At 57.3% G+C, this 24,103-nt stretch overlaps 1 protein-coding gene across 5 annotated transcripts in view; it reads left to right on the top strand.

Moving 5' to 3' along the window:
- CLEC16A (C-type lectin domain containing 16A) overlaps positions 1-21,246 on the top strand; it is a 204,891-nt gene extending 183,645 nt beyond the window's left edge. For 4 of the 5 annotated variants that reach the window (XM_045993100.1, XM_045993098.1, XM_045993099.1 and 1 more), the window contains 2 exons: positions 7,972-8,127; positions 17,722-21,246. In XM_045993100.1, the coding sequence (XP_045849056.1) occupies positions 7,972-8,127; positions 17,722-18,071 (506 nt within the window). In that variant the 3' untranslated portion in view covers positions 18,072-21,246. Of the gene's footprint in view, positions 1-7,971; positions 8,128-14,166; positions 14,289-17,721 lie in introns of all 5 variants that reach the window. The other variant, XM_045993101.1, reaches the window with a different exon arrangement.
- Positions 21,247-24,103: the final 2,857 nt, after the last annotated feature.

Here is a 24,103-nt window from a genome sequence, read left to right as displayed (position 1 = left end):
GGGGGGATCACCCCCAGTGGTCCTGCACCCGTGTTGGTAGATTCTTTCATTTTTGTGTGAATTCCTCAGAGGAGGCCTGGCCTGTTGTGGGGCTCGAACCTGAAGCCTGCCTTCTTAGCCCCCCACGCACATGCTCTTTGAAGAGTTGGTGGGTAATTCGGCATTTCTGGTGTGGCCACCGATGCCATGGCCCCTGGCCCCAGAACCCGTGGGCATCGCCGTGCTCTTGCTGGGGGGCAGGCTTCAGAGCCAGACTCTTGAGTCCAGAGCATGGATGCAGGAGCTCCAGGTGACCTGTAGGCCCTGGAGACTGCAGTCTGTCCTGGTTTCCGCAGGCTGAGACTACAAACTCAGCCCCACTGACCCTTCTCCCACCCTGGGACCTGGCCGACGGCCCTGGGAGGGGAAAGGGCAGAGCCAGGGAAGGAGCCATCGAGGGGAGGCATTAGGCCACGACCGTTCTTGCCTTCTTCGGTTCTGTGCCTGAGGTCACGAGGCATATTGATTTCTGCTTCCCAGCCGCGCCGGGGAGGTGAGGAAGCAGGAATGGCATCGGGAAAACCTGAGCGGCAGTGGGCGCTGTGAATCTGCCAGCTCAAGGCAAGCTCGGGCAGGGCACCCTCGCCCCACGGGCTGCACGGACCCTGGAGACCGCAGGAAAGGCCCGGGTTCTTTCTCCTGCCTCGGCAGCCCTCAGCGCGCTTTGTCCTGGACTTTTCAGTGTGGCAGGAGCCAAATGAATGTGGGCTTTTGCTAAGAGAGGCCGCTCTCACCTCGACATCTTAGAGCTTTTGCCTGAAAGAGCACTCTTAAAACCCGGGCTCCCTGGAAGCATAGCCACAGGAGACCCAGGCAGCTCAGAGCCACGTACTTGAGACGCCGAAGCCATGTGTCTCCTGCTGGGCCCCGAGGCCTGGACGCCGATAGCCCGCCGTCCCCCCACAGCAGACGCCGTGCGCTCATGGCCCATGCAGACGGGAGACGCACTGGGTTTGGCCAGCCCGGGGTGCCCTGCCTCTCGGGCAGAAAGTAGAATGTGAATTAAGTGGCCAACAGTTTTAAAAATCAGGCAGTTTCCCATAAAATCCGGATATCCAGCTTCTTGGGCAGAACAGGAAACTGTGACCACATGCAGGCCCTGGCTCTCAGGCAGTGGCCGACCTGCCTGCTCCAGACTCTTGACCCGTGTCTTCCGTCGCCCTGACACAGAGGCCGAATGTCCATGGGCCGTGTTTATTTTCCTGACAAAAGGGAACTGTTTCAGAGTGCCTGCGTCTGAACCAAATAAGGGAAAGCAGATGGCGGACTGGGAGGGCTGCCCTCCCTTCGTTCGGGCCCCCCTCCCCAATTCGCCGACCTTACCCGTCCTGTGGTGCTTAGTGTCTGCAGCCCATGGGGCTCAGCCTTCCTGGCACCTGCTTGTTGTCTCTGTAATGTTCAGAGGGCAGATCTGTAAAGGGTTCTGGAAAAGCCAGCAGAAGAAGCCCACCCCCGGTAGGGCACCCTGGAGCCAAGATAGTTCCATTTTTAGCTTGTGTATAAATGAGAGTTTCGCTGCCCAGAAAAAAGCATTTGCAGAGTGCAGTGAGATGGCCTTGTTTCCAGAATAGGGCCGCATCTCCGGGCATGCAACTGCGGCTTCCAGGAGGGTGTAGGGACAGTGTGTCATGAGAACGAGGTCACTCGGGAGTTTTCCTTGAGGTCTTGGCTCCCAGGAAGCACAGAGCCAAGCAGTGATGTTGGCTTCCCGTCGCTGGGGACTGTTCTGCTGTGAATTTTCCGTTTCCAGCCGCATTTCATTGTTGGACTCTCGTCATTTCGTTTGTGTTTTGGTGGCTGTCAGTACTCAGTACCCGTGGCACGGTGGGTTTGCAAAGTAAAATCTAAACCACGTCAGATCCTTCCTGGAACCGATGTCCTCAGAGGAATTCCAGTGTGCCACACAGCACAAGCTGTGGGCAGAGGACAGAGGTCAGCTGGGCCTCCCCGCCCCTCAGAGACTTAGGAAACCTTTGGGTCAAACCCCCGAATTCTGCCACACACAGGCAAGCCTTCCTACCCTCTGGTTTCTCGCGGGCCCCACCATTTTTGGGTCTTGGCCCTCGGGCATCATCTCTGTATGGCCTGGTGGGAACCCAGATGGAAACTCAGTCCCTTCCCTGATTTCCCCCTAAAAAGTCCACTTACACCACACAAGGAAAGAGTTGAAGGAGCATTTCCTAACGATTTGGGGGTGGGGGTGAGGAAGGCCATCTCTCCCATCTCAGTTTCCCTTTCCTTCTTTCTCCGCACTCCACCCCTCCCAGAATTCCCCCAGAAAGTGCAGGGCAGCTTTCCTTACACCAGCTCTGGAGACCTGCCAGCCCCTGTCCCCACAGAGCTCAGCTCACGTTCCTACTTTACCAAAGCTTTTTTGCAACTGTCCGTTAAGATCAGGTTCAACTACACAGTCAAGAAAAACCCCAAAGAGATGTTCATTTCCCTCTCCAAGTAGAGGAAGCCTGGATGAAGGTCGTCAGGTGCTCCACAAAGCATGAGGGACCCAAGCCTCTATCTGCTTCATGCTCTGCCATCCCTAATACGTGACTCCTGTGGTCCAAGATAGCGGCTGGAGTTCCAGCCATCACATCCACGTTTCAGGGAGCACAATGGAGGAATGCATACCCCTTTCCTTTTAAGACGCCTTCCTGGTAACCCAGCATGCCACTTCCATTTCTGTGTCCTTGTCTATAAGCTCGCCACATGGCCATGCCTAGCTGCCGGGGCCTGCAACTAGACAAAGGGGAGTATAGGTATTGGGAGACATCTCATTGTTTCAGAAACACTGTCCAGACCCCTCTCGACCCCAGAGGATCCCAGGTGTTAGCGGTTCAAGTGAGGGAAGTTGTTGTACAGACCACCAAATCATCTTTGCGGTGAAGTTCCCTTCACCTTCCGTGGGAAGCCCAGCTTCCCTACAGCGGACGGGCAGGCTGCTGGAGCACAGAGGTGAGAAGCAGTCACTGCCCTGGCACAGAAATTCTTGGCCCAAGCTGACCCTGAGCTGCATGAGCCTTCAAGAATGGGGAAGGGATTTATGGGAAGGGATTTATGGAGACGGAAGAGGCAACGGAGAATTCCAAACCAAGGGAACAGCCCAGCTGAGGCAGAGAGCAAGTGGTTCTTGCCATTAGGCAGGTGTCCCTGTCTTGAAATGCCCCGCTGGTGATTCTAGGAGGTGGGGTTTGAGGAGGAAGACAGCATAAAAGTCTCTGGAGTTGGGAATTTTCCTCAGGGTGGGCATTTGACCAAGAATCTAAGCACAGACATTCATAACCGGAACACCTGGGAACACCAGGCAAAGTCAGGGTGGGAAGGGGAAGGAGTCTGCTCTCTCCCTCTCTCTAGTTGCTGTCTGTGTGGGAGTGGGGCCCAGTGATGCCAGATCCTTCTATGTTTTAAGAAGCCAGAAGACCAGATTGGGGTATAAAAATCTCCCAGTGTGCAAATGGGGGTTCCAGAAATGAACGGTCCACAGTGTCTGAACGCCTGGGCTGCTGCTGGCCAGCTCTGGACCCTGACCCCACACAGCAACCTGGGTCTCCCAGGGAAGGCTTTAGCGTGTATTCCGTCCAAGAGAAGGGGTGCATACAAAGTGTCCTCAAGGTGCATTTCTCCTCTGCCTCCCTCCCATAAAGGTCAGAGGGTTCAAATCAAATTCAGATTTGTGGGTAAAAAGAAAACTATTGGCCATCGAGGCCAAGAGAGCCTCACTAACTGTCTTCTTTTTCCGCATCAAGACGTGGAGGCCCGTGGAGGAGAGGAGCCTTGTCCAAGATCCCAAAGCCGTTTGGGCAGAGCTTGGACCCAGGCTTGGGGTTCTGACTCCCAGCCCAGTGCTCCCTCTATCAAGGGGCCTAAAATAGAAGGCTGACCTTTTTGTGGTATTTCTTGCTTGACACATGCCAGAGAGTTACTCATGAGTTCATCTTCCCAGAATAAGTGGCAGAATGGGGCCAGAGGGCGGCAGGAAGACCCCGGGCTGCCCACTGTGAAACCCACACTCCTGGAAAGCAGGGGATAGGGCTTGCCATCCGTGTGGGCCTGCCTGCTGCCGGAGCGCCAGGCCAGGCCCCGGCTTTGGGGGAGGCTCTTAATGAGCCCCGGGAAGAGGGCTCTGGAGGCCAGAGCAGATCCTAGGGGTGTGTTAGGGACCCGAGAGCTTGAGCCTGTCCAGCTCATGCCCCTGCCTTCATTCTCCCTTCTGTTTCTGGTACAAAATAATAATCATCGTAGGAATCTTGAAAAAATTCAGACAAGTGCAAAAACTAAAATGAAAATTCATGTAATAAAACCACCCAATCCTGCCATGACTTTAGCTCGGATCCCTGCAGTCTGGTCCACTCTGCACAAGGAGGGAGACAGAGACTGACTTTTCTTTTTTCTTTCTTTCTTTCTTTCTTTCTTTCTTTCTTTCTTTCTTTCTTTCATTCTTTTTTCTTTCTTTTTTTGTTACAACAACAGGGACACGTGGGACATGCTTTTTCCAATCTTTTCTCGTCTACTGCCTCAAGCGTTTTCTTTGCGCTTAATCTTCTCTCCCACCAGCATTCTTAAGCCCCCGCAGACGATTCCAACACCTAGAAATATTCTAATTCATTCGGTCTTTTCCCCCACTGCGGGGCACGTGGGCTCTCCAGCTCCCCGGTACACACACCAGTGCTTTGAACATCGGTGTCGTGCACTCTGGGGTCCGTCCACAGTGACTTCTGTAGCCTAAAGTTCTAGACGTGGACTCAGATGGCGTGAAAATGGTACGGCCTTTGTTACACATTTCACAGGCTGTTTTTGACACACACTCGGGGAGAGCCAAGAATTTTATCTGCTGGAGAAGATCTCAGGGAGGCCTCTCTGTCTGTGCCCTTGTCCCATGATCTCCGGCTCATCCGTGTTTACAAATACTTGGCTGTCCATGTGTGTTTGACTCGTGCCCAGAAAGCCCCTTGGCATCTCCACCAAAGCTGGTTCATGAAGAACCGCCTTGCTAGGATGAAGCAAGAGCCCGTGGACAGGCCACCGGCATTGCTGAGTTCTTTCGAGAGCCCTCCTGGCCCTCTGACTTGTCAGACCTGCTGGTACAGTGGCTGACCAACTTGGGAAGGGGCCCCTTGAACTGACAGGAAGAATCTGGACACCTGGCCAAAAAAAAAAAAAAAAAAAAATCACTGAGACTTTCCGGGTCCCCAGTGCCGTGGGGGAAGGGAGAGGAGTACAAAGTGGGGAAGAAGGAAAGGGGGGTGTTGGCAGCAGCCAGCAAGGAGAAGATGTACTCAGTTGTCTCTGCTCAGCCAGACCCCGGGAACAGGTGATATTGGAAGTTGGTGATTTTTTTTTTTTTTTTCTATTTATTTCTCAGCACAAACCCAAGGTATGTGGTGTGACCCTCATCCATTCCCCAAATGAAGGCACACTAGTCTCCTGGCATGGTTTTCAGCCTCTCCTTGGCTGGAACACACACCCAGCCCCGGAGGTCTTAGAGCAGTAAACAACCAGGGCTCTGGAGAGCCTGACGGGGAAGACTTGTGGCAGACGAGAAGGGGTCACCTTGGTGACAGTCACACCAGCCGTCTGTCCCGGCTAGGGCGTTGTCGGAGGCATAAAAGGCTTTGTCCCAACCCTGTTACCACACTTGGCGGCCCCTGTGTTCATTGCTCTGATAAATAAGCAGCCCGGGTTGTGGCGGGGGGGGGGGGGGGCGCATCTTGACATTTTGATTTGTTAAGGCATGATTCATTTTCGAGTCAAGTTAACAGCTTGTAAACTTGGGGGTTTACCACTTGAAGTGATTAAGAAGTAAGCGGCCATAAAGCCGGTGCTCTGGGGCTGCGGGCTGATCGCCCCCTGGGAATCTTCCCGACTGACATTCCGATTTGCCTCGCCGTCCTCTGCCGTAGCTAATCCGAGCCTCCCGCTCTACCAACAGTCTATCACGTAAGGCCTCTTCTTGGGAACTCCAGCTGGTCAGTCCTGCTCTTCTCCCTGCGGAGCAAACGTCCATCCGCAGTAACTGGAGGAGAGGAGTTCTGCCCTCCACGAAAGATACCCACCCCCCGCTCCCACAAGGCCTCACGTCCCCTTGCCATCATGTCGCAAAACTTGGAGGGCCTGGCTCTGGGTATTCCCGCTTGCCCAGGCGAAGGGCGGGTGAGGGAGATACAGGCCTCCAGTTAAGGAATGAGGACGTCGTGGGAATAAAAAAAAATAAAATAAAAAATTTTTTTAAAAAGCGGAGCATGGAAAACAGAGTCGCTCATACTCTAATGCTGGTGTCCTGGGACAGATGGGAGCTACGTTTGGGAACACAGGATACTGTATAAACTTGACAAATCGCTAAGTGGGACACCTGAAACTAATGTCACGTTGCGTGTCCACGAGACTCAAAACGAAAAAAAGAAAAAAAATTTTTTAAATTAAATAAATACGATAAAACAATAAAGACCTGGCTTTTAAAGAGCTAATCCTGAGACAGAAGTCACTTCCCGCAAACATTAATACAAAATAGCCCCTCCACATTGGACAGGTGTGGGGTCCCACTCGTCCTGAGCTGGTAGGGGGATGAAGCCGCAGGTCGCCACCCCCCTCAGCCAGGCCCGTGTTTGCCCACGGCTGCAGAGGAGGGTGAAGGGGGCTTCGGATAGTGTGGGGACTTGTCCCACCGGCTGGTACTTGAGCAGATGAGGGAGAGAACACAAGCTTGTGTGGTGCCGGAGCCCAGGCTGGGTGTGGGATCCCTCCCACTGTCAGCTAGGAGGAGGACATGTCCCCCCCCACCCCGATCCCCACCCCAGTTTGGCACCAGTTCTGAATTACAGGGCACAAGCATCAGGCTCCACAGAGCGCCTCGACCGTGGTCCTGCCCAGCTTGTGGGGGCTGAGGCAGAAGCCACCACGGTCCCGTCCTCGTAGCCCCCTGGGATCCTCAGGGCTTTTGTTCCGTGGAAGCTTTCCTGTGTTTAGTGAATAAAATCAGAAGCTACGGCCCTTTAGGAAGGCAGGCAGTGGAAAGGACAGAAAGCCGTGGTCTGCAGGGAAGGGGCTCCAAGACGGGCTCATTCAGATGGGCCTCCTTTCATCCTGAAGGACACTCCACTCTCCCTGTGTGCCAAGCCCTGTGCCCCACCGTACCCCCAGTAGAGTGCGGTGACAAGAACTTAGTGACAAAAACATTCCCAGCTAGTGAGGTTGACCCGAGGGGAGTCCTAGGTACGCGTTCTGGTGTTTCTGCATGGGGAGCAGAGCCTGCCCAATTCCAAGTATCTCCAAAGCGTGGGGCTCCCCCCACTCCCTAGTGCCTGGAAGGCCGCAGGCCTCACAAATGGGTGGTCCTCGTCTCTGAACCCAGAGTTGCTCCAAGGGCATGTGGAACTCTGCAAGCAGGAGCTTTTGTTCCTCCCGTACCAAACCCAGCAGAGCCTCCAGAGCTAAGCAGAGCCTGTGGCAGGGAGAGACTCGCGGGCCCCTCCCCTCCTGCCCAGGGCCCTGCCTTTGTCAACTCGGGCACATTAGCGAAGGCCCCAAGGTTGTGCTAGGAGGCCGTCCCCAGTCCGTGTGTGAATTTCACCAGCATGTCTCTGAAGCCCCAAGGCTGCGTGTCCCCTTCAAGAGCACGGCAAACCCTTCGCGGAGCCAGAGTCAGGCACTCTGATTTATGGCTCCGGGCCCTCGGCACTCTGGCCGGCTGCACCCTCTTCCTTGAAATGGCTTTGAAGTGTGTCCAGGTCACGCCCATGGCCAGCGAGGTCAACTGGGGACTCTTCAAGGGGCCGGGTTGGGCTGGGGTTGGGGGGGTAGCCATTACATTAAGGTCCCCAGCACCACCTTTGAAGTGCAGCTTGCCCTGTGGCATCTCCCCCGAAATCGGGGTGTGTGGCCCTCCTCCTGCTAGGCCTTCTTGTTTCTTCCTACTCGGTCACCTCTCCACCTGTCTTGCAGGCTTTGCCGTGGCCCAGTGCATAAACCAGCACAGCTCGCCATCCCCGTTGTCAGCGTCTGCCAGCGGGAGCCCCAGCAGTAGTGGGAGTGCCAGCCACTGTGACTCCGGGGGCGCCGGCTCATCGTCCACCCCTTCCGCCACCCAGAGCCCGTCAGGTATGGGCCGCGTGACACGGTGCGGGGTGGGGATGGCGGGGGGGACTTCGGGGAACTCTGCGATCACTCCGGGTTGAGACCAATGACCCCCTGCCCAGCTCCTCCTTGCCACCGTGTTTGGGGACACCGCCGCTTGGGGTTCTGTGTTCGTTCTGATGCAGCGTTGGCTGGGTTAGCTCCCAGCAGGGGAGGACCACTCCTTTTCCGGGCTGGCCCGCCGCCGAGAAAGGCCTTCCCTGACCGCAGAGCCGGAGGGGATGGACGGCTGCCCAGCCTGCCTCTGCCCCATTACCACCTCCACAAGGAGGGGTCTCCCAGACCGGATGCTTTGGACCTGGCAGAAGCATTGTGTCCCTGCTAATTTGTTCTTTCCTTCATAACGTACCAGTTTTCTCTGTAAACACGTGGTGCAGTCCATCGTCTGTGACCCAGTGTATACATTTTGAGAGTCTGTCGGAACGTGCCGGAGTCCCGTCTCGCCTTCCGGGGGCCTCAGACAAGGGCAGGCATTGTGCGGACAGACCCCATGAGCAGGGAGGCTACAGGGAGACGAGGGGGCGCTCCCTGTGTTCTCAGCCGCCGTGACCCCTCGCGCATGAGTGCCTCACTGGGCCCGGTGAGACCCCAGGGGCAAGGCACCAGGGTTTTTTCGCGAACCCCATGGCTCTACAATGCAGCCAGAGGGGCAGGGCCCAAGCAGGGATGCTGGGGATGGGCTTGAGGGTGCACGAAGCTTCATGCCCCAGCAGCAGGACCCCCTGTGTCCAGAGGGCCCCCAGCAGCTCTGATTTGGGAGGCCCCCAGGGACTCTGGTCTGCACCCTCATTTGGGAACCCTCCATGTCCTTCGCTATTCCTTTAAGGCCCCATCCAGACCTCTGACCCATCCTGCCTCAGGGCGCCTGACCAAACTCTTGTTCGGTGGCGGATCGAGGGGGTCGTGATAAGAGCCCCATGCAGGGCATGAGCCCCAGCGGTGGCGCCAGGAAACTGAGGGCCCCCAGCTCTCATTCCCTCAGTGCGGGATCTCCTTCGGTGCACTCTCCCCTCCGGGACTGTCAGGTCCCACATCGCCCAGCGAAGGGTTAACCCTGCCTGCTCCCGGCAACCTCCCCCCTTCCTGCCAGCATCCATCTATCACAGGCTCCAGGGTCATCCTAACCCTCTTCCACTAGGCACCTGTTCCTCCCCCCCGCCCCCTCCCAGCCCCAGCCTAGGGGAGGAGGCCGCCTTGTCTGAGCTGTTTTGGAGCCCCATCTGAGGTTGGCTGCAGGTCCACAGTGGGACATTCAGATGGCGCTTTCTCCAGAAGCTGGGAACAGCCCTCCACCCTCCTCTGCAGCCTGATCTCCCGCTGGCTGGCTCTGGGGACGGAAGGGCAGGGTTGTGTGTTCACGGGCTTGTGTGTGCACCCTCGTGCTGCCTGCGTATACACGCTTCTGTTTTTGTGTCGTGTGCACCCAACTCACGTAGACTTACGATTGCATTTTGGGCGAAGGTCTCTTCCCGGTGGAGCTATGTATGCCTTTCTTTCATGTTTAAAAAGGCACAGACAACAGCTTAGCAAACAGACGAGCCATATACTTTTTCGCCTAAAACTGAAACCAGCCCAGACCCACGATGGTCAGAATCAGGTCTGTGTTTGCACATGTTCACGTGAGCGCGGACCTAGGGGCTTTGGCTTTGCACCATCCCCTGCTCGGTGCCAGTGACCTGCCTTCTCATCAGAAGTGCTGGGGCTGTGAGCCTGACTGCCACATAGCCCGACAGCGCCAGTCGCTAAGTGACGGTCAGACTCTCCTGAGTGCCTGCCCCCGTTCCGTGCATCCCCGGCAGGCCTGTGGAGGCAAGCGTGCAAGTCCCCATTTTTTATGCTGCCTGACAGTAAAAGTCTGCAGCCCAGCGTGCCTGTCCGAGTCTCTGCAGACACTGAAATCACTCACCCCTGACAAAGGGCCAGCCTGCCAGGCAGCCCACACTTCACCCTGAACTGAGGACCCAGATCCTGATCCTGGAAAGAGAGAGCATCGGAACCCACACACGGCTCGCTGTCTAGGGGCCTGGCGACGGGAGTCCCAGGCCGGGGTGTCAGGTCTTGGGAGGGCCACATTCCCTTAGCCTCCCAATGGCCAACTTCCAGGCTGGGCTCCAGCTTCCTGGGTCCACCTGGAACACAGCACAGGAGGTGTCCATGTTCCTCCTAAGGGCGGGCCTACCCAGGCGGGGCCGCCGTGCGCCTGCTGTCTCCCCGGGCTGTGCTGGACAGGAAGTGGATGCTGGAAGGGAGGTTTTGTCAGGTTGGGTGCTCTTCGGGACGTCGGCCCGGAGCAGCGGCTTGGTGTTCAGGCTTCTGATGGGCACAGGCTGGTCCCATGCTGCCTCCTCCCCAGACGTACCGCCCACGGGCTGGCCACAGTCGGGCCGAGGCGGCGGGATGGGCCTGGGCCTCTCCCCGCAGCCCACCCAGCCGGGAGAGCAGAAGACAGCTGCCGCCCAGTCAAGGGGCCACTTGTCCTCCCAAGTGGTTTTGGAGGACGCAGTGCTGAATCAGAAGCTTTCTGATCCCTGTCCTGCCAGAGCCGCTGAGTCTAAGAAGTTCCCAGTGGGGAAAGCAGCTGCCGGGCTCTTGGCTGTCAGAATTAGCTCCGGTGGCTTCTCTGCACTCGAAGCCACACTTCGCACAGGCAGGTGTTTGGTCGGGGAGGCAGACGAGAAAGGCCATCCATCTGGGGACGAGGCAGGCCCAGCTTTCCGTGTCTCTGCTGAGACTTGCCACCCTCCACCTTACCCTGTGGTGGGAAACACGGGGGCTTGGCCACGACAGTGCGGCTGGGAAGCGGATGAGCCCACACACAAGCCCCAGTCTTAGTAATTCCAGAATCAGAGTCTACCTTCTGAAATCACCCCACAGAATATCCGTGCGGTTCCTCAGTCTGTCTCAGGTGCCTCCATGGGGCCCTGCAGAGCCCCGGACCTCAGGTCCAGATCCCCATGGGGGGGGTACCCCGCGAAGTACGTGCATTTCTACTTCCAGTGTGCGTGGTTGCTCTAGAAACCCACGAAAACCACAGCCCATTCACAGAGACCCTGGCAACTGTGCTGCCCCTGTCAGCCAAGGCTGGGCCGTGGGGCCCTGGTGGGGAGAAGCCCACGAATCCCCCAAAGTCAGCAACACAGTGGACCCCAGATGGCCCCGTGTCCTCTGACAGCCCACATGGGGTCATCCCCGAATGAGGCCATAAAACTCTTTAGATACTCAGTTGTTTTCCTCTCCGACCCTCTGTCCAGCCCAGGGGACCTCAAGTTCTCTGCCTGGGTTTGCAAGAGGCCCTTGTTTATCCTGAACACAGATTTTCTCAGCTGCCCACGGGACCCTGAGTCTGGGTGACTTGGGTTTTATGGGTGTCAGACCTGATCTCACTTGTGTCCCTCCAAGGGTGGCCCTCACGTCTGGCCTCTCTCTGCATCTCCTCACTGCCCACCTTGGGGCCCTGTCTCCACGTTAATGTTTGCTAACCAACCCGGTTTCGGTTGAGTCCCTGCCGTGGGCCGCACTGGGGACAGAGGGCAATAAAGGAATGCACGGTCTAGCAGGGGAGGCCGGGGCCACCGGGTGACCACACAGAAGTGTTCAGTTGAGAACTCTGACAAAGGAAAGGTGCGGGGGGCTCGGGCAGCGCAGGAGGCAACGGGAGGGCCCAGTGGGCTCCCAGAGGCGGCAACACCGGGGACAGAAGCGAAGGTTGAGGGGTTAATGAGGACAGGGGTCTGTGGGCCTGGGGTCACACACAGCCCCACCCCCCCACCCCACCCAGGCTGAGCCTGGCATATGGCCGGAGACAAGTTGGTTCCTTTTCCCTCTCTCCCTGGGGTCTACCTATAAATCTTGCCCTTTCCCATACAGACCCCAAGGGGCAGCCTGTTTGTGAGGAACCGCCCATGTGCCCATGGGGCGGGGGCCTGTGGCCAGCGCTGGCAGAGGGCCCCTTACCGCAGGGGGAAGGGCACCTCCTGGAGGGTCACTGGTTTGCCCTCTGTGCTGGGAGCACCTGCTTCTGAGTCCCCACCACATGCCAGGGACAAAGTGTGGATGCTGGTGAGTGGCTTTTTTCTGCAAGTGCTGGACCTCCAATCAGGGACAAGAGATACCCCCAACTGAAGGAAAGGTTACAACTGAATCCCCTGGCAACCAAAGAAACCAGCTAGAAGGAGTTGGGAACAGGGTATTTTATTTCCATTGTTAGCTATTCACCTGTGAAGGCTGTGCCGAGGGAATTATTGTCCGGTTTTAACAGCTGATGTGTGAGCTGACCTGTTCCCCTGGCCCTTTGTAGGAAGTGCAGTAAAGCTCCCAAGGCTGCCTGGGGAGACTGGTGCCCTGGGCAGCATCCTGGGACCCAGCATCCTGCTGCCCTCTCGTCCAGCCTGATAGGCCTCTGCTTGCTCCCCAGTGAGCAAATGACCGGGTTGGAGTTAGCAGGGTTCTTTTTCCTTGAACACTTGGTCAGGGTTTTGAGAAGCTGAAATTGCAGAGAACACACGGCGGAAAAGAGAAAACAGACCAAATTTGGAACCAAATGTAGGGCCAGTAGGAATACTTGAGAAAAACTTTCTGGGTCACAGCTGACAGACACAGCAAACGCTCGTTCACACGCGCCCAGCACACACGCTCGCACTTGTATGCCCTGCGTCGGGCTCAGGTGAGAGAACTCCTCAGGCTAGAGCTCTGTGACCGGCTCTCCTGGGTCTCACGCATGTTCTGGGTGAGCTGCTTGGAGGAGAAAAGACAGTTGTTTAAAAATGAAGTCAGCTCTTTCCGTCGTCCGTTTTAAAGGCCAGTGGAATTATGAGCACTTTGACCTTCCCCCAGGGTTTTATGGGAAGAAGGAAGGGTTCGTTGAGGCCTGGCAGGGGCTGGGTCCTGCTCTCCCCATCCTGACCTGCTGCCTGGGCTGTCTGAACACGTGACCTTCCCCCCAGCTCTCGGTCCCTTTCGGGCCCAGTGGGAGCCAGACAAGCCCAAGACTGACCCGCGTGTCACCGAAGTTGGTTACCAGTCAGGCGGGACTTTAAGGACAGAAACCCTGAGCAAGATATGTTCTTTTCTGCCTAGTTTTCTCCATGGCGTTCATCTTTTTTTTATCGTGGTAAACTGCACATACCATACAACGTACCATTTTAACGACTTTTAAGCATACAGCCCCGCGCGGCATCAGCCGTATTCCCGTTGTGTTTTGTGGCATTAATTTTCAGCTTTGCTTGAATCCCGTGGTTGTGTCTGAGAGTACGGTTCCTTCTTTCCCAGGGAGATGCTCCTAACTTTTTTGTTTCAGCCGATTAGAACCCAGCCTTGGCCGCTCGGCACCTGGTCTCAGGCCTTTCCACTGTGGCTTGGTCTTGGTCTCCAAAGGTTCAGAGCAGCCGAGTGAGTGTCTTCTGGAGAGCGGCACCCTGCAGCTGGGGAGGGGTCCAGGGCTTGCCCAGACCTCCCCGAGTTGGGCTGTTGGCTTTAGTGTGGCGACGTCAGGAACCATGGGCCTCATCAGTCGAGGGTCGGAAATCTGCTTGTTTCACTAGCTGGCTGGGCTCCCTTCCCCCAGCTGCACAGCTTTCCCTCCTCAGATGGTCCCTGGGGTGCCGGGCCCTCGTGATCACCGCTGGTTCACACGTGAAACTGTCCCTGGAGGTCTCTCACCGACAGACACCCCGCGTTGCCAACTACCCCCCAGTCTTTTCCTTTCCAACAGGACTGAACCTTCGCTGTCTTGACCCTCAAGTGAGCCCCACGAGTGAGCACACAGTTGGGTCCCTAGCTGTGGTGACAGCACGTCGCCCTGGTGGGGCCCGGTGGGGGCATCACCTGCTCAGAAGGGCTGTGCCCCCCGCAGCTGTCCTGAGCCCCCGCCGAGGCCCCATCCTGCTCCGTTCACGCTCTCGTCCGCGCTGGACATCTGCCACTGTTCTGCACCCCTCTCCGCGTCCCCTTTCTCTGTCCCATTGTTGAAGGCTCTTTCTGACCTGTCGCTGTGTTTCCCTCTAGTCAGGAGTGGCAGGAAAGGACGCCGGCGAGTGTTCAGCCTGTCGGAGGCCGACAGTCACGGCGGCCACTGGGTTTAGTGCTTCGAACGGCAGCTGTCACGGCACCTCTCACAGGCGACTCAGGCAGGTCTCATCCGCTAGCCTGCACGGCCCACACACGCCCCGCCGCGGCCTTCCTGGGCGGCGGGCTGTGCACCGCAAGCGGGGCCTCGCTGGGCCTTGGGGGACCAGACCTGGGCCACCTCCTCCAAGCCGCCATCTCCCCAGCTTCCCCGAAGCCCGTTCTTCCATTCCCCTCCGGCCTCACCTGGGCTGGGGGGATCCCTGGCCCTTGAGCCTCGGGCAGCCTGGAAATGCTGACCTTCTCCATGGACTGCCCAGCTGTGGGGGGTTCTCCAGCCCAGTCCCCCGGGGGGGCCCCCCAGGTTAGACCACGGGGGTTGAGCAGTAGAATTTGCAAAAAGCAACCAAGAAGTCAACTAGGTTCTCTTTTTCTTTTCCTCCCCCTCTCTCCCCCAACCTTGCTCGAAGCTCAGTAGTGGATTCAGTCCCGCCTCAGCCAGGGGCCAAAGCCATTTCCCCCACCTCCGCAGGCACTTGTTGGGGGGCGACTCCATCATCCCCATACTTACGCGTTCCAGGTGGCCGCCGACCCAGGCCAGCTCCCGGCACAGGGCCCCTCGCATCTGCCTGCTCCCCGCCTTCCCTCCCACCTTCCCCACCTTCAGGGTAAACCTTCAGGGTTTCCCTTGGGGGCCTCCCACCCCCACCCCCACCCCCCCCACCCCACCCCACCCCCGTCAGGAGCCTTTTGCCTTCTTTTGCATTTAAAGCTGCTTCTTCTGAGCTCTGCCCTCTGCCCTGTTATGCTCTGCTGACCCCCTACACGCGCACACACGCACACACACACACATTCGAACGCACACACTCAGTCCCCCTCTCCCAGTCTGAGCACAGCGGCCGCAAACCCAAAGTTTTCCTGGAAACCGTCACTTGGTGAGGGCCAGCCCAGCCCCTGCCCCAAAGCTGAAGATCAGCTTCTGGAGGGTGCTGGTCAGGGACTTTGGGACCTACTGCATCGGGAGGCCAAGCATGTCTCACGGAACCCTGGACATCCAGAACTTCCCACTTAGGCCGCCGCTCTTCTCCCTGGCTCCTGGCCAGGAAACCAGAATGTTCTCCAAATCTCTCATTTTCAGGGCCAGGCCTCTACTTGTGGCCTTCCAGCCAAAAACACCAGCAGGGAGACAAAACCAAGGGCTCAGCCCTGGACCGGAGCATGTGTCTTCGTTGGGTTATTTTCCCCTGGTGAAAAAGATCTCCTTTTTCATTCCCCTTGGAATGGATATATTTATAGATCACATTCAGGAAAAAATTTTTAGGTTTAAAAAAAAAAGGTGTTGTAGGTGATGGGTGAGAGGTTATTTTTTTTTCCTATAAAAATTAAAAAAGGCTATTCTTAAGCAAAAAAAATCCCGACCCTCTTAATAAAAATTGTTGGTTCCTTTCTTAAAGAAGAAACCAATTTTGTGCACGTGTAATATTGTTTGTTGGTTTGTTGGTTTTTAACTATATTTGAGGGCAAATTGTCATATCCTCGATTATGCTCGTCCCCCAAGAAAACCCATTAGGGATCAGGGAAAGAGGTTTGCCAGCTTTTTTGAATATCTGCATGCAAATGAGCAAAGAGGGAACTCTTACAAGAAGTTTCGAGAGAACATGAAGGAAATGCTTTGGCAGCTCTGTCTCCAGATGGCACAAAAGTGCCATTTGGAGAATTAGTCATTTCTGAACTGCCTTGTCAGCAGCTGAGCTTACGCGGATGTGTTGGTATGCAGGCCGGTAGCCGTGCCCGCCCTCCCTGGAAGCCAGGTGGAGGCGGCCAGAGCAGGTGAGCCCCCAAAGGGGCCACACGCTCTGATGAGCAGCAGGTAGACCGCGCGGGCCCAGACGGTGAGCCTGCGCGTGCAAGGCAGCCCATGCTGCGAGGGTGTGCTCGCTGAGCGGAGCGAGTGCAGGGAGATGCGGAGAAACCAGAATGCGCGTGGAGTGTTTATTCAGCTATTTTATTCAGTTATTTCTGGGCTCAAGCTCACCGCCTTAATCACATTTTCCGCTAGTGCTCACCGCCACCCACCCCCGGAGCCAGGACAGACCCAAAGCCCCGTGGAGTGGTTTTCTCGGGGCCTTATTTCTCTTTAAAATAAATAAATATATATACACGCGCACACACACACATAGTAATAATGAAAAGAAGGAAAACAAAAAAGGCCTTAAGGAGGAATTTTCTGGAATCTTTGAGAGCCTGTCTTGCCCAGGAGCCCTGGGGGAAGAAACGCCGTCGTATTCTCTGGGAAGCTCAACCCATTGCTTGTGCTTTCTTTCTACGGTGGGGAGCCTCTTCTCTCCCGCATCCCATTCTCTACGCCCTTCGGTTTTCTTTTGCTCTTGGTTTTTCCGTTTTCTTGCCGTATGTTCAGTTTGCAGTTCTGTTTTGTTTTGGCTTAACTTAAAAAAAGGAAAAAAAAAACCCACCTAGTTCGAATCCCCTCGAACAAAACATGTCAACCATCCTTCCCAGCGTCCCGCTGACTCATGGCTCAACACCCCATCATCAGTACCTCCTGCTGATGCCTGGTCAACCCCCAAAACTGTACAGATAAGGTATTTGCTTTCCGAGTGAGATGCGCTTGGCCTTCTTGTTGATGCTTCCAGATTACCGGCGCTCAGCGTCGGGAGGATGTTTTCCACCGTGAGCGCCAATCTCAGCTGCCGTTCTGTCCCGGCAGACTCGTCATTGGAAAGCAGATAGGCCATTTGTCTGTAATCTAATCAAGGATTTTGAAAAGCACCAAAAAAAAAGAAATTGCCACTCCAAAAATAACTGCACTGGGCGGAGCCTCCCCTGCCTTCCCCCCTGCCCTGGTTTCTCTCCGTGACCCCCATGGGGACACTCAGGATCGGACTGGCCCCTGTCTAGGCGCTAACTGAGCTCACAGAGAAGGAGCGGGAGACAAACCACAGTCAGATTTTGTTTTGGTTTTGCAAGCAGCAGAGTTGCACAGAATCCCTTTTGGTTGTTGTTTGGTTTTGTTTTTTAACTATCGCAGCGAGTTCCCCCTTGGGTAAATACTACCAAATGTAGGCTCTGGAAATGGCCTGAAGCGATAAGCACATCCAAGCCTATTTCCTCCGTAAACACGTATTTACTCACTGGGCAGGTGGTCCAAGGCTCTCCCTCAAGCGGAGCCCGCCCAGGCGGCTTCCTGGCGCCATCATCTGCCCATTGATTTTGCACAGGCCCCTAATTGTTCTCTCACACCACAAGTCAGGGTAGCCCTGGGCCCTGACAGATTTCTCCCCAGGCCTAGGGAAGACTGGATTTACCAGCTCCTGTGTCCCCAGAAGGAGGACGTGGAGACAAGCTGTCCCCCCAGCACCACCGTCTCCCACCCAGATGTCCCTGGGCCTTTGTGCAGGACGGGAGCAGAGGGTACCGGCAGGAGCAGAGTGTCTTGGGACTAAGTGTACGCCTGTTCTCTCTCCCCCCGCCCAGATGACCCCATAACTATGGAACAGCCTCAGCCTCATCTTCCCAGCCAGTTGGTGATCGTCAACGAAACGGAAGCAGAGGCCAGGCCCAGCAAGAGCCTGGCAAGGAGCGCAGACGCGGAGACAGTCAGCCTGTCCCCCAGCCTCATCCCCACCCAGCAGCCCACCATCTCCCTGCTCTGTGAGGACACTGCCGACACGCTGAGCGTGGAGTCGCTGACCCTCGTCCCTCCTGTCGACCCCCACAGCCTCCGCACCCTCACCGGCATCCCCGCGCCGCCCGCCACGGTGGGCACAGCGACGCCCAGCGAGGAGGCCGCACCCCCGGAGCCAGCGGGCCCCGCCGAGCACTGAGTGGGCGCCGAGCGGCCTCCCTTTGTGTGTGTGGCCCCGCTGGCAGGGACCCAGGATAGCTGACTCAGAGACACATCGGGAGCACCCACGGTCCCCGTGGCCCCAGGAACCACGTCTGCCATCTCTGCTCACCCTCCTTCGCTCCGTTTGAATTCCCGTTTCACTTTGCACGTCTTGGGGAGCAGGCTGGACCCGGTGGCGACACCGCAGTGAGCCCCGATAACCAGGCGGCCGCGTCGGGGCAGAGATCAGCCTCCTGGTCTCTGAGCCTGGTGACCCTGGGGTGGCAGGACCCCCGCCCCCCTCCCCACCAGCCAGCCGCTCCACAGTCTAGAAGCTCCCTGGCCGCCACGCCCAGTGTGCCCGGAACAAATGGACCAATTCACACTGGGTAGAAATTTTTAGAGAAACAAACTTCGATAAGCATCTCCTTTGGATATTTATTTCCACTTTTGGCAGCAGATGAAAAGCATTTATTTAAAAAGCATCTATTTAAAAAAAAAAGGAAAAAAGTCCAAAAAAAGAATCCTCAGCCCTTAAGGTTTGACGTCACGTTAAAAGCATAATAGTACCGTTAAGATTTCATTTTCATTTTCCCTCGAACTTCCCAGCGTTGTGTCCGAAGCTCTCAGTCTGGCTTTCCCCGTGTCCTTACTCCTCTCCCACTCACTAACCCTGCAAGCCTGTGGAATGATAAGTACCTTCCTGGAAAGTTTAGCTTATTTTTTAAACAAAGATAAGGGAGATACATGTATTCTCAGGTACACACAGAGCGGAGAGGACCAAAAGTTTCTCTGTGGTAGTAGCCAAGGCGCCTTGCGTTTCCCGAAAGATCTTCCCAGGAAAGGGGCCCTGCCAGCCAGCTCCCCCGCTCAGGACCCATCCGTCATCTCTCTGGACTGAAACCAGTCAGGATGGCTTCCCAGCGTCACCTTCAGTTCTCGCCACCTCCCTTTGGAGAGAGCCACTGGGACCCTGCAGACTCCGGCCCGTGGCCATGCTGGAAAGAGGAGGTTACAGAGGTCGTCCTCCGCATGGCCGGGGCAACGCCCAAGGGCCAGGTCCCACCCGCCGCAGGGACACGTCCCATCTCGACCAGTTGTCCTGGGAGCTCAGGCGTGCCACTGTCCCTCTCGGCTGCCGTTGCAGAGACACAAGCTGATTTTTAAAAATGAAAACTCCACTGTTGCTTCTCCCTTTGGGCCAGATGTGCCCGGGCACCCACACGGTTCCTGTCTGCTTCACCAGGCAAGGTGACCGTCGCCTCTCCTGGGTCAGCGGCCAGACCTTCCACACCTTCCTCTCCTATGCCCGCCCGGAGTGCCAGCACACACGGGCCCGGGGACCATCTGCCTGGTCAAGGACCGCGGGCCTTATGGCCTCTGTCACCCCGTTGCAGTCACAGAGCCCGCCAAGGAGGGCCGCGGCGCCCGTGGGGACAGGGCTATCCATCATCAGAGGCCCTGGCGTAGGCGTGCTCACCCACTTCAACAGGGGAGAGCCCCAGGCCAGCGAAGAAGGCCATGCATGCAGAAATTCCAGGACTGAGCCGTGACCATCCACAGAGCCCCTCCAGGAAGGAAAGGCAGGTGGGATGGGAGAAGGGGTCAGGCGGTCCCTGACAGGAACGGGCACGACATCAGCCATAGGGGCCAGCAGCTGGCCACACGTCCTGCCTGATCTTTGGCTTGGACAGAAGAGCAGGCTGGCGCTCTGGCTTTGCAGCGGTGAGGTGGCAGAAATGACAGAAGGCGAGTGACTTCCCAGCCCGGTGGCATTATCATAAAGAACAGGCCCACGCAGATGGACCGAGGCCCCCGCTCCAGGACCAGCAGCCTGCCCTCTGAAATTCAGCGGCTCCAGCCAGCTTCACGTCGACCGAACAATGAAGGAGACATTACCAGTGGCTCAGCGGGAGGTCCTTCGGCAGCCTGTCCCGGAGGCGGGCTTGCAGTGTTGGTCCTGCGGCTTGCCTCAGCGGGACACTGTAGCTATGGGGTGGGGGCGGGTCTTCCTTAACCACGGCCTCCCGTCGCCTTGTGGGTGAGGAGGAGGCTGCATCCTTGTCTGTGCAGGCCTGGGGTCTGGAGGAGGCAGGCAGCCGTCTTGGCTCCGATGGAGAACCTGCCGTGCTAGGTCGTGACCATCACGGTGGGAGCAGGCGCGTCTTCAGGAACACCCCGCAAACCTAACAGCAGGGCACTCGGAGGCAGGCCGGCCCAGACAGGGTAGTGCCAGGACTCCAGGGTCTGGCAGAAAGAGCTAGAGACGGGAGTCCTTGCAGAGCAAGCGTGGGGACTGTGTCCTTCTGGGGTCACACTCGCCAAGCCCGCCCAGCCTACTGTTTCCACGTCCCCGCAGAGAGAAGGGCAGCGCCCACCCTCCTCAAGTCCCTTGGGCCCATTGGGCTCACCACGTCAGGGGCAGGGTCGGCCCCATGAACCCTCAAACCTTAGCTTTGCAAGTTGCTGTGAAGAAGCGTATGTCCTTCCAGTTCGGGGACTTGAGCCAGCGAGTGCACCGCTCAGTGAAGGTCAGGCAGGCTGAGGCCAGGAGCTCTCCAGCAGCAGCCCCAAAGCCACAGCGGGAATGTGGGGCAAAGACCGCCGTCCCAGGGATGGGCGGGAGAAGGGTGCGCACCCCTGCAGGCCTTCCCTGCCCCCTTTCCCTCCGCCCAGCCTGTCTGCTCCCTGCTCCCTGCTCCCTGCAGAAGGCAGCTTCCCCCCCACCTCAGCCCCTGCATTAGCAACCCCTGGCCCGGGGAGGGAGTGAAGACACATACCTCTTTAAAGACATACACTAGATTTCTCTAAGGTCTCCAGATGCACTGTTAGAAATAAAGGCACGGCGTGAACGGAGTCTCATCTTCTTCTCTAGACGCAATAAATAAGAAATATGTAACGTAGTTATGTTTGACATTGGGCATCAACTATCAGGGTTCCTTATGTTCCCTCTGAAGTGAAAACGTGTAAATAATTCTTGTCCCGCAGAGGAGTAGGGGTTGGGAAACCCTTGTGCTTCTGGGCCAAGGGACGGTTCCAGGGAAGTACCTGCTCTTGCCTGTGTGACTCATGCTCTGTGGGCACCGAACACGAGGGTGGAAATGAAAACTGGAACTTCCTGGTAAATTTGAACTTGGCAATAAAAGCAAAAAAGTTACCAAGAATGTGGCTGCTGCTCCGTGGCACTGTGGTAGAAGGCCATGGCCCGGGGATGGGAAGGTTCTCTGCAGCCTGACCCCGTGGCCCGTTGCAGCCACTGGGCCTCTCCCCGCCCCGACCGGGCCCAGGTATTCCCCGGCTCCCGAAAGGGGTGGGGCGGGGCAGGGAAAGCTCGCTGGGAAGGTTCTCCAAGCCCAGCCAGGTACAGTGAGCTCGGTCCTGCTGTGCTTTCCTTCCACTGGGCCAGGAGCTCTCTGTCCAAGCCTCAGCTTCTGCGTCTGTGGAATGGGGCTGTTAATGGGACAAGCACAGGGCCTCGTACTGGAGGGCCGGGGACAGGGAGCCTCTGCACACGTGCTGCTGGGCCGGGCTACGTGGGGAAGGCTCCCCACCGGGGACCAAGTCTGGTGAAGTCTGTCCCAGGTGGCCACGGTTCCGGAACACACGGACATGCACCTGCATGAAAATGCCTGGATATGGGGTCACAGGTTCTCCAGCTTAAACCCGGCACAGAAACAGGCAGGACCTTCTGGGCCTTGAGGTAAAATAAAGCCCGAACTGAATCCTAAACATGAACGGGACACGCGCCTCATGCCAGGAGTTGGGGCGTTTCTGGCCAAAGGTGGAGACTCAGTTCCTCGGAAGTCTGCCCACGAGGCCTGGGGCGGCGAAGTCATGGGGGTCCCTGGGTGGAGCTCGGATCCTGCTCCGCACCACGGCCCGCTGGGTGCTGCGTCACCCTTCCCCAGAGCAGCCCTGCCTCGCCGGCACGTGCGCACTCACGCATTTCGGGGACTTCAGTTCAGAAAAAGGAACTTGCTGGAAGGATCTTCCAGGAGAAGGCGGAAGATGGGCCTGGGGAGAGGGGGTGTGGTGCAGGACTGGGAACAGCCGGTGGTGGACAGGCTCCCTCCAGAGGGTCTCTCTGGGCCAACCAAGGCCCAGGCCCCCACGTTGTGGAGTCAGGCACCGGGAGTGAGGGGTGCAGGCACCGCCTTCATACAGATGAGGAAACTGAGGCCCCGTGGGGCTCAGCAATGTTCCCAAGGGCCCTGGAGTACAAGTCCAGGCCCGTGTGCTTTGCACTGCCCACACCACCTGAGACCCGAGCTGCTGGGCCAAGTGTCCTCGGGCCGTTTACAGGAAGGAGGTGGAACAGTGGTTCTCAGGTGAACGGGTGCTGGAACTCTGGAATGCTCGTCCACGATCGCAGCCGGGCACACCCCAGAGCTAGTCCCCGAGTCCCCGAGATGTGGTCTGGCTGAAGGCCCTCTGCGCTGTGCGTGAGGCCAGAGGGGGTACCATTCCCTCTTCTGCCTCCCGGCTCCCAGGGAGATGCCATCTTCTCTTCAGGGGGCAGAATCCGGAGCCAGACTCTGGCGCTCAACAGCCTTGCGGCCATGGCCATGGCCAGGTCACCTCCCTGTCCTTGGGTCTCCTCATCTACAAACTCAGGACAGGACTGAGTCTTGTGGGTCATGAGGCCAGACGGAGTCAGGCAGGCAAAGGGCTCGGCTCAGGGCTGGAGGCCTGGAGAGCTCTGGGCATGACTCCCTCCGTGGCAGCTTCCCCTACCCCCTTCTCAGCCCAGGCTCAAACCCGGGAAAGGCCTTGGGCTTGTTTGGTGGTCTGTGACTCGTCACTTTGCTCTCCCAGTCCCTAGTTCCTGTCTGTAAGGCAGGCTGGGAAGCACCCGCACCAGTTTCAAGGGCTTCACCAGGATCACTGTGTGCCCTTGAGTAAGAAGGGGCCACCTAGTGCCTGGCAGGAGTCGGGAGGGGGCAGGAGGGATCATCTCTGGTGCAGGTGCCTGGCCAGTCTGTCCCTGCGTCTTGTGATGGCACCTGGACGGTGGAGGAGCGGGTGAGGGTGGGCAGACAGCATCCTGCCAGCGAATGACCTTGGGTCCTGCGTTCAGGGAAATGGCTTCCTGCTGGAAACCCCCTTCCCTTCCTATCCTGACACCTCGCGGCACTTCCAAGCGGTGGGGGAAAAAACCCTCCCCGTCTGATGCGCTTCTCTCCAAAGAAAGAGAGGTCTGAATCACCCAGACGGGAACACGTGGGGCTTCCCAGGAGGTGCCCCCCCGCCCTCCAGGCACCTCACCCACCCCAGAACCCAAGCGCCATGGCCCTCAGCCCCCGCTGCTGCCGGGCCCCATGGCACCTGGCTCGGCCCGCTTTCCCTCCAAAAGGCGCCTGCCTCAACACACCTGGGTTGTCATTTCCTCGACTCTCGGCCGACCTTCAAAATTCAATGTGCTCCAGAAGGGAGAGACTTTACCACTGGAAACCAAAACCCAAAACCAGCCCCGCTGACTGTATTTGTTCCCCGGGGCCACCATAACAGATGACCACAGACCGCGTGGCTCAAATAACAGGAACGTGTCCGCACTGTTCTGGAGACCAGGGGTCTGAGGTCAAGGGGTCGGGTGGACTGGTTCCTTCTGGGGGCTCAGAGGGAGCGTCCGTTCCCCGCCGTCCCCTCCAGCTTCTGGTGTTGCTGGCAGTCCCAGCAGTCCTGATGCGGGCCCGCCTCACTCCGCTCTCTGCCCGGACCGTCTCACGGTCCTTCCTCCGTCCCCTGTGACGTCAGATCTCCCTTCTCTTAGAAGGACACCAGTGGTTGGATTGGGGACCCCGTCTGATCCAGGATGGTCTCGCCTAGAGATCCTTCATTCCATCTCCAAAGACCTTATTTCCAAATAAGGTCACAATTTCCCAGGTGGGGGGAGTGGGGACGGGGACACATCTTTTGGGGGCAGGGGAGAGTCACCATTCAACCCACAATTTGCGGGAAATTAAAGATCCCGTACAAGTACATACAATACAAGTAAATCCGTGTGGTTGACCTTGAACCACCTCCCACAAT

The sequence above is a fragment of the Meles meles genome, chromosome 21 (genome assembly GCF_922984935.1).
Source record: "Meles meles chromosome 21, mMelMel3.1 paternal haplotype, whole genome shotgun sequence".
NCBI classification, from domain to species: Eukaryota; Metazoa; Chordata; class Mammalia; order Carnivora; family Mustelidae; genus Meles; species Meles meles.
Note: the sequence above shows the minus strand (reverse complement) of the source record. Positions and strands in the feature narration are given on the sequence as shown.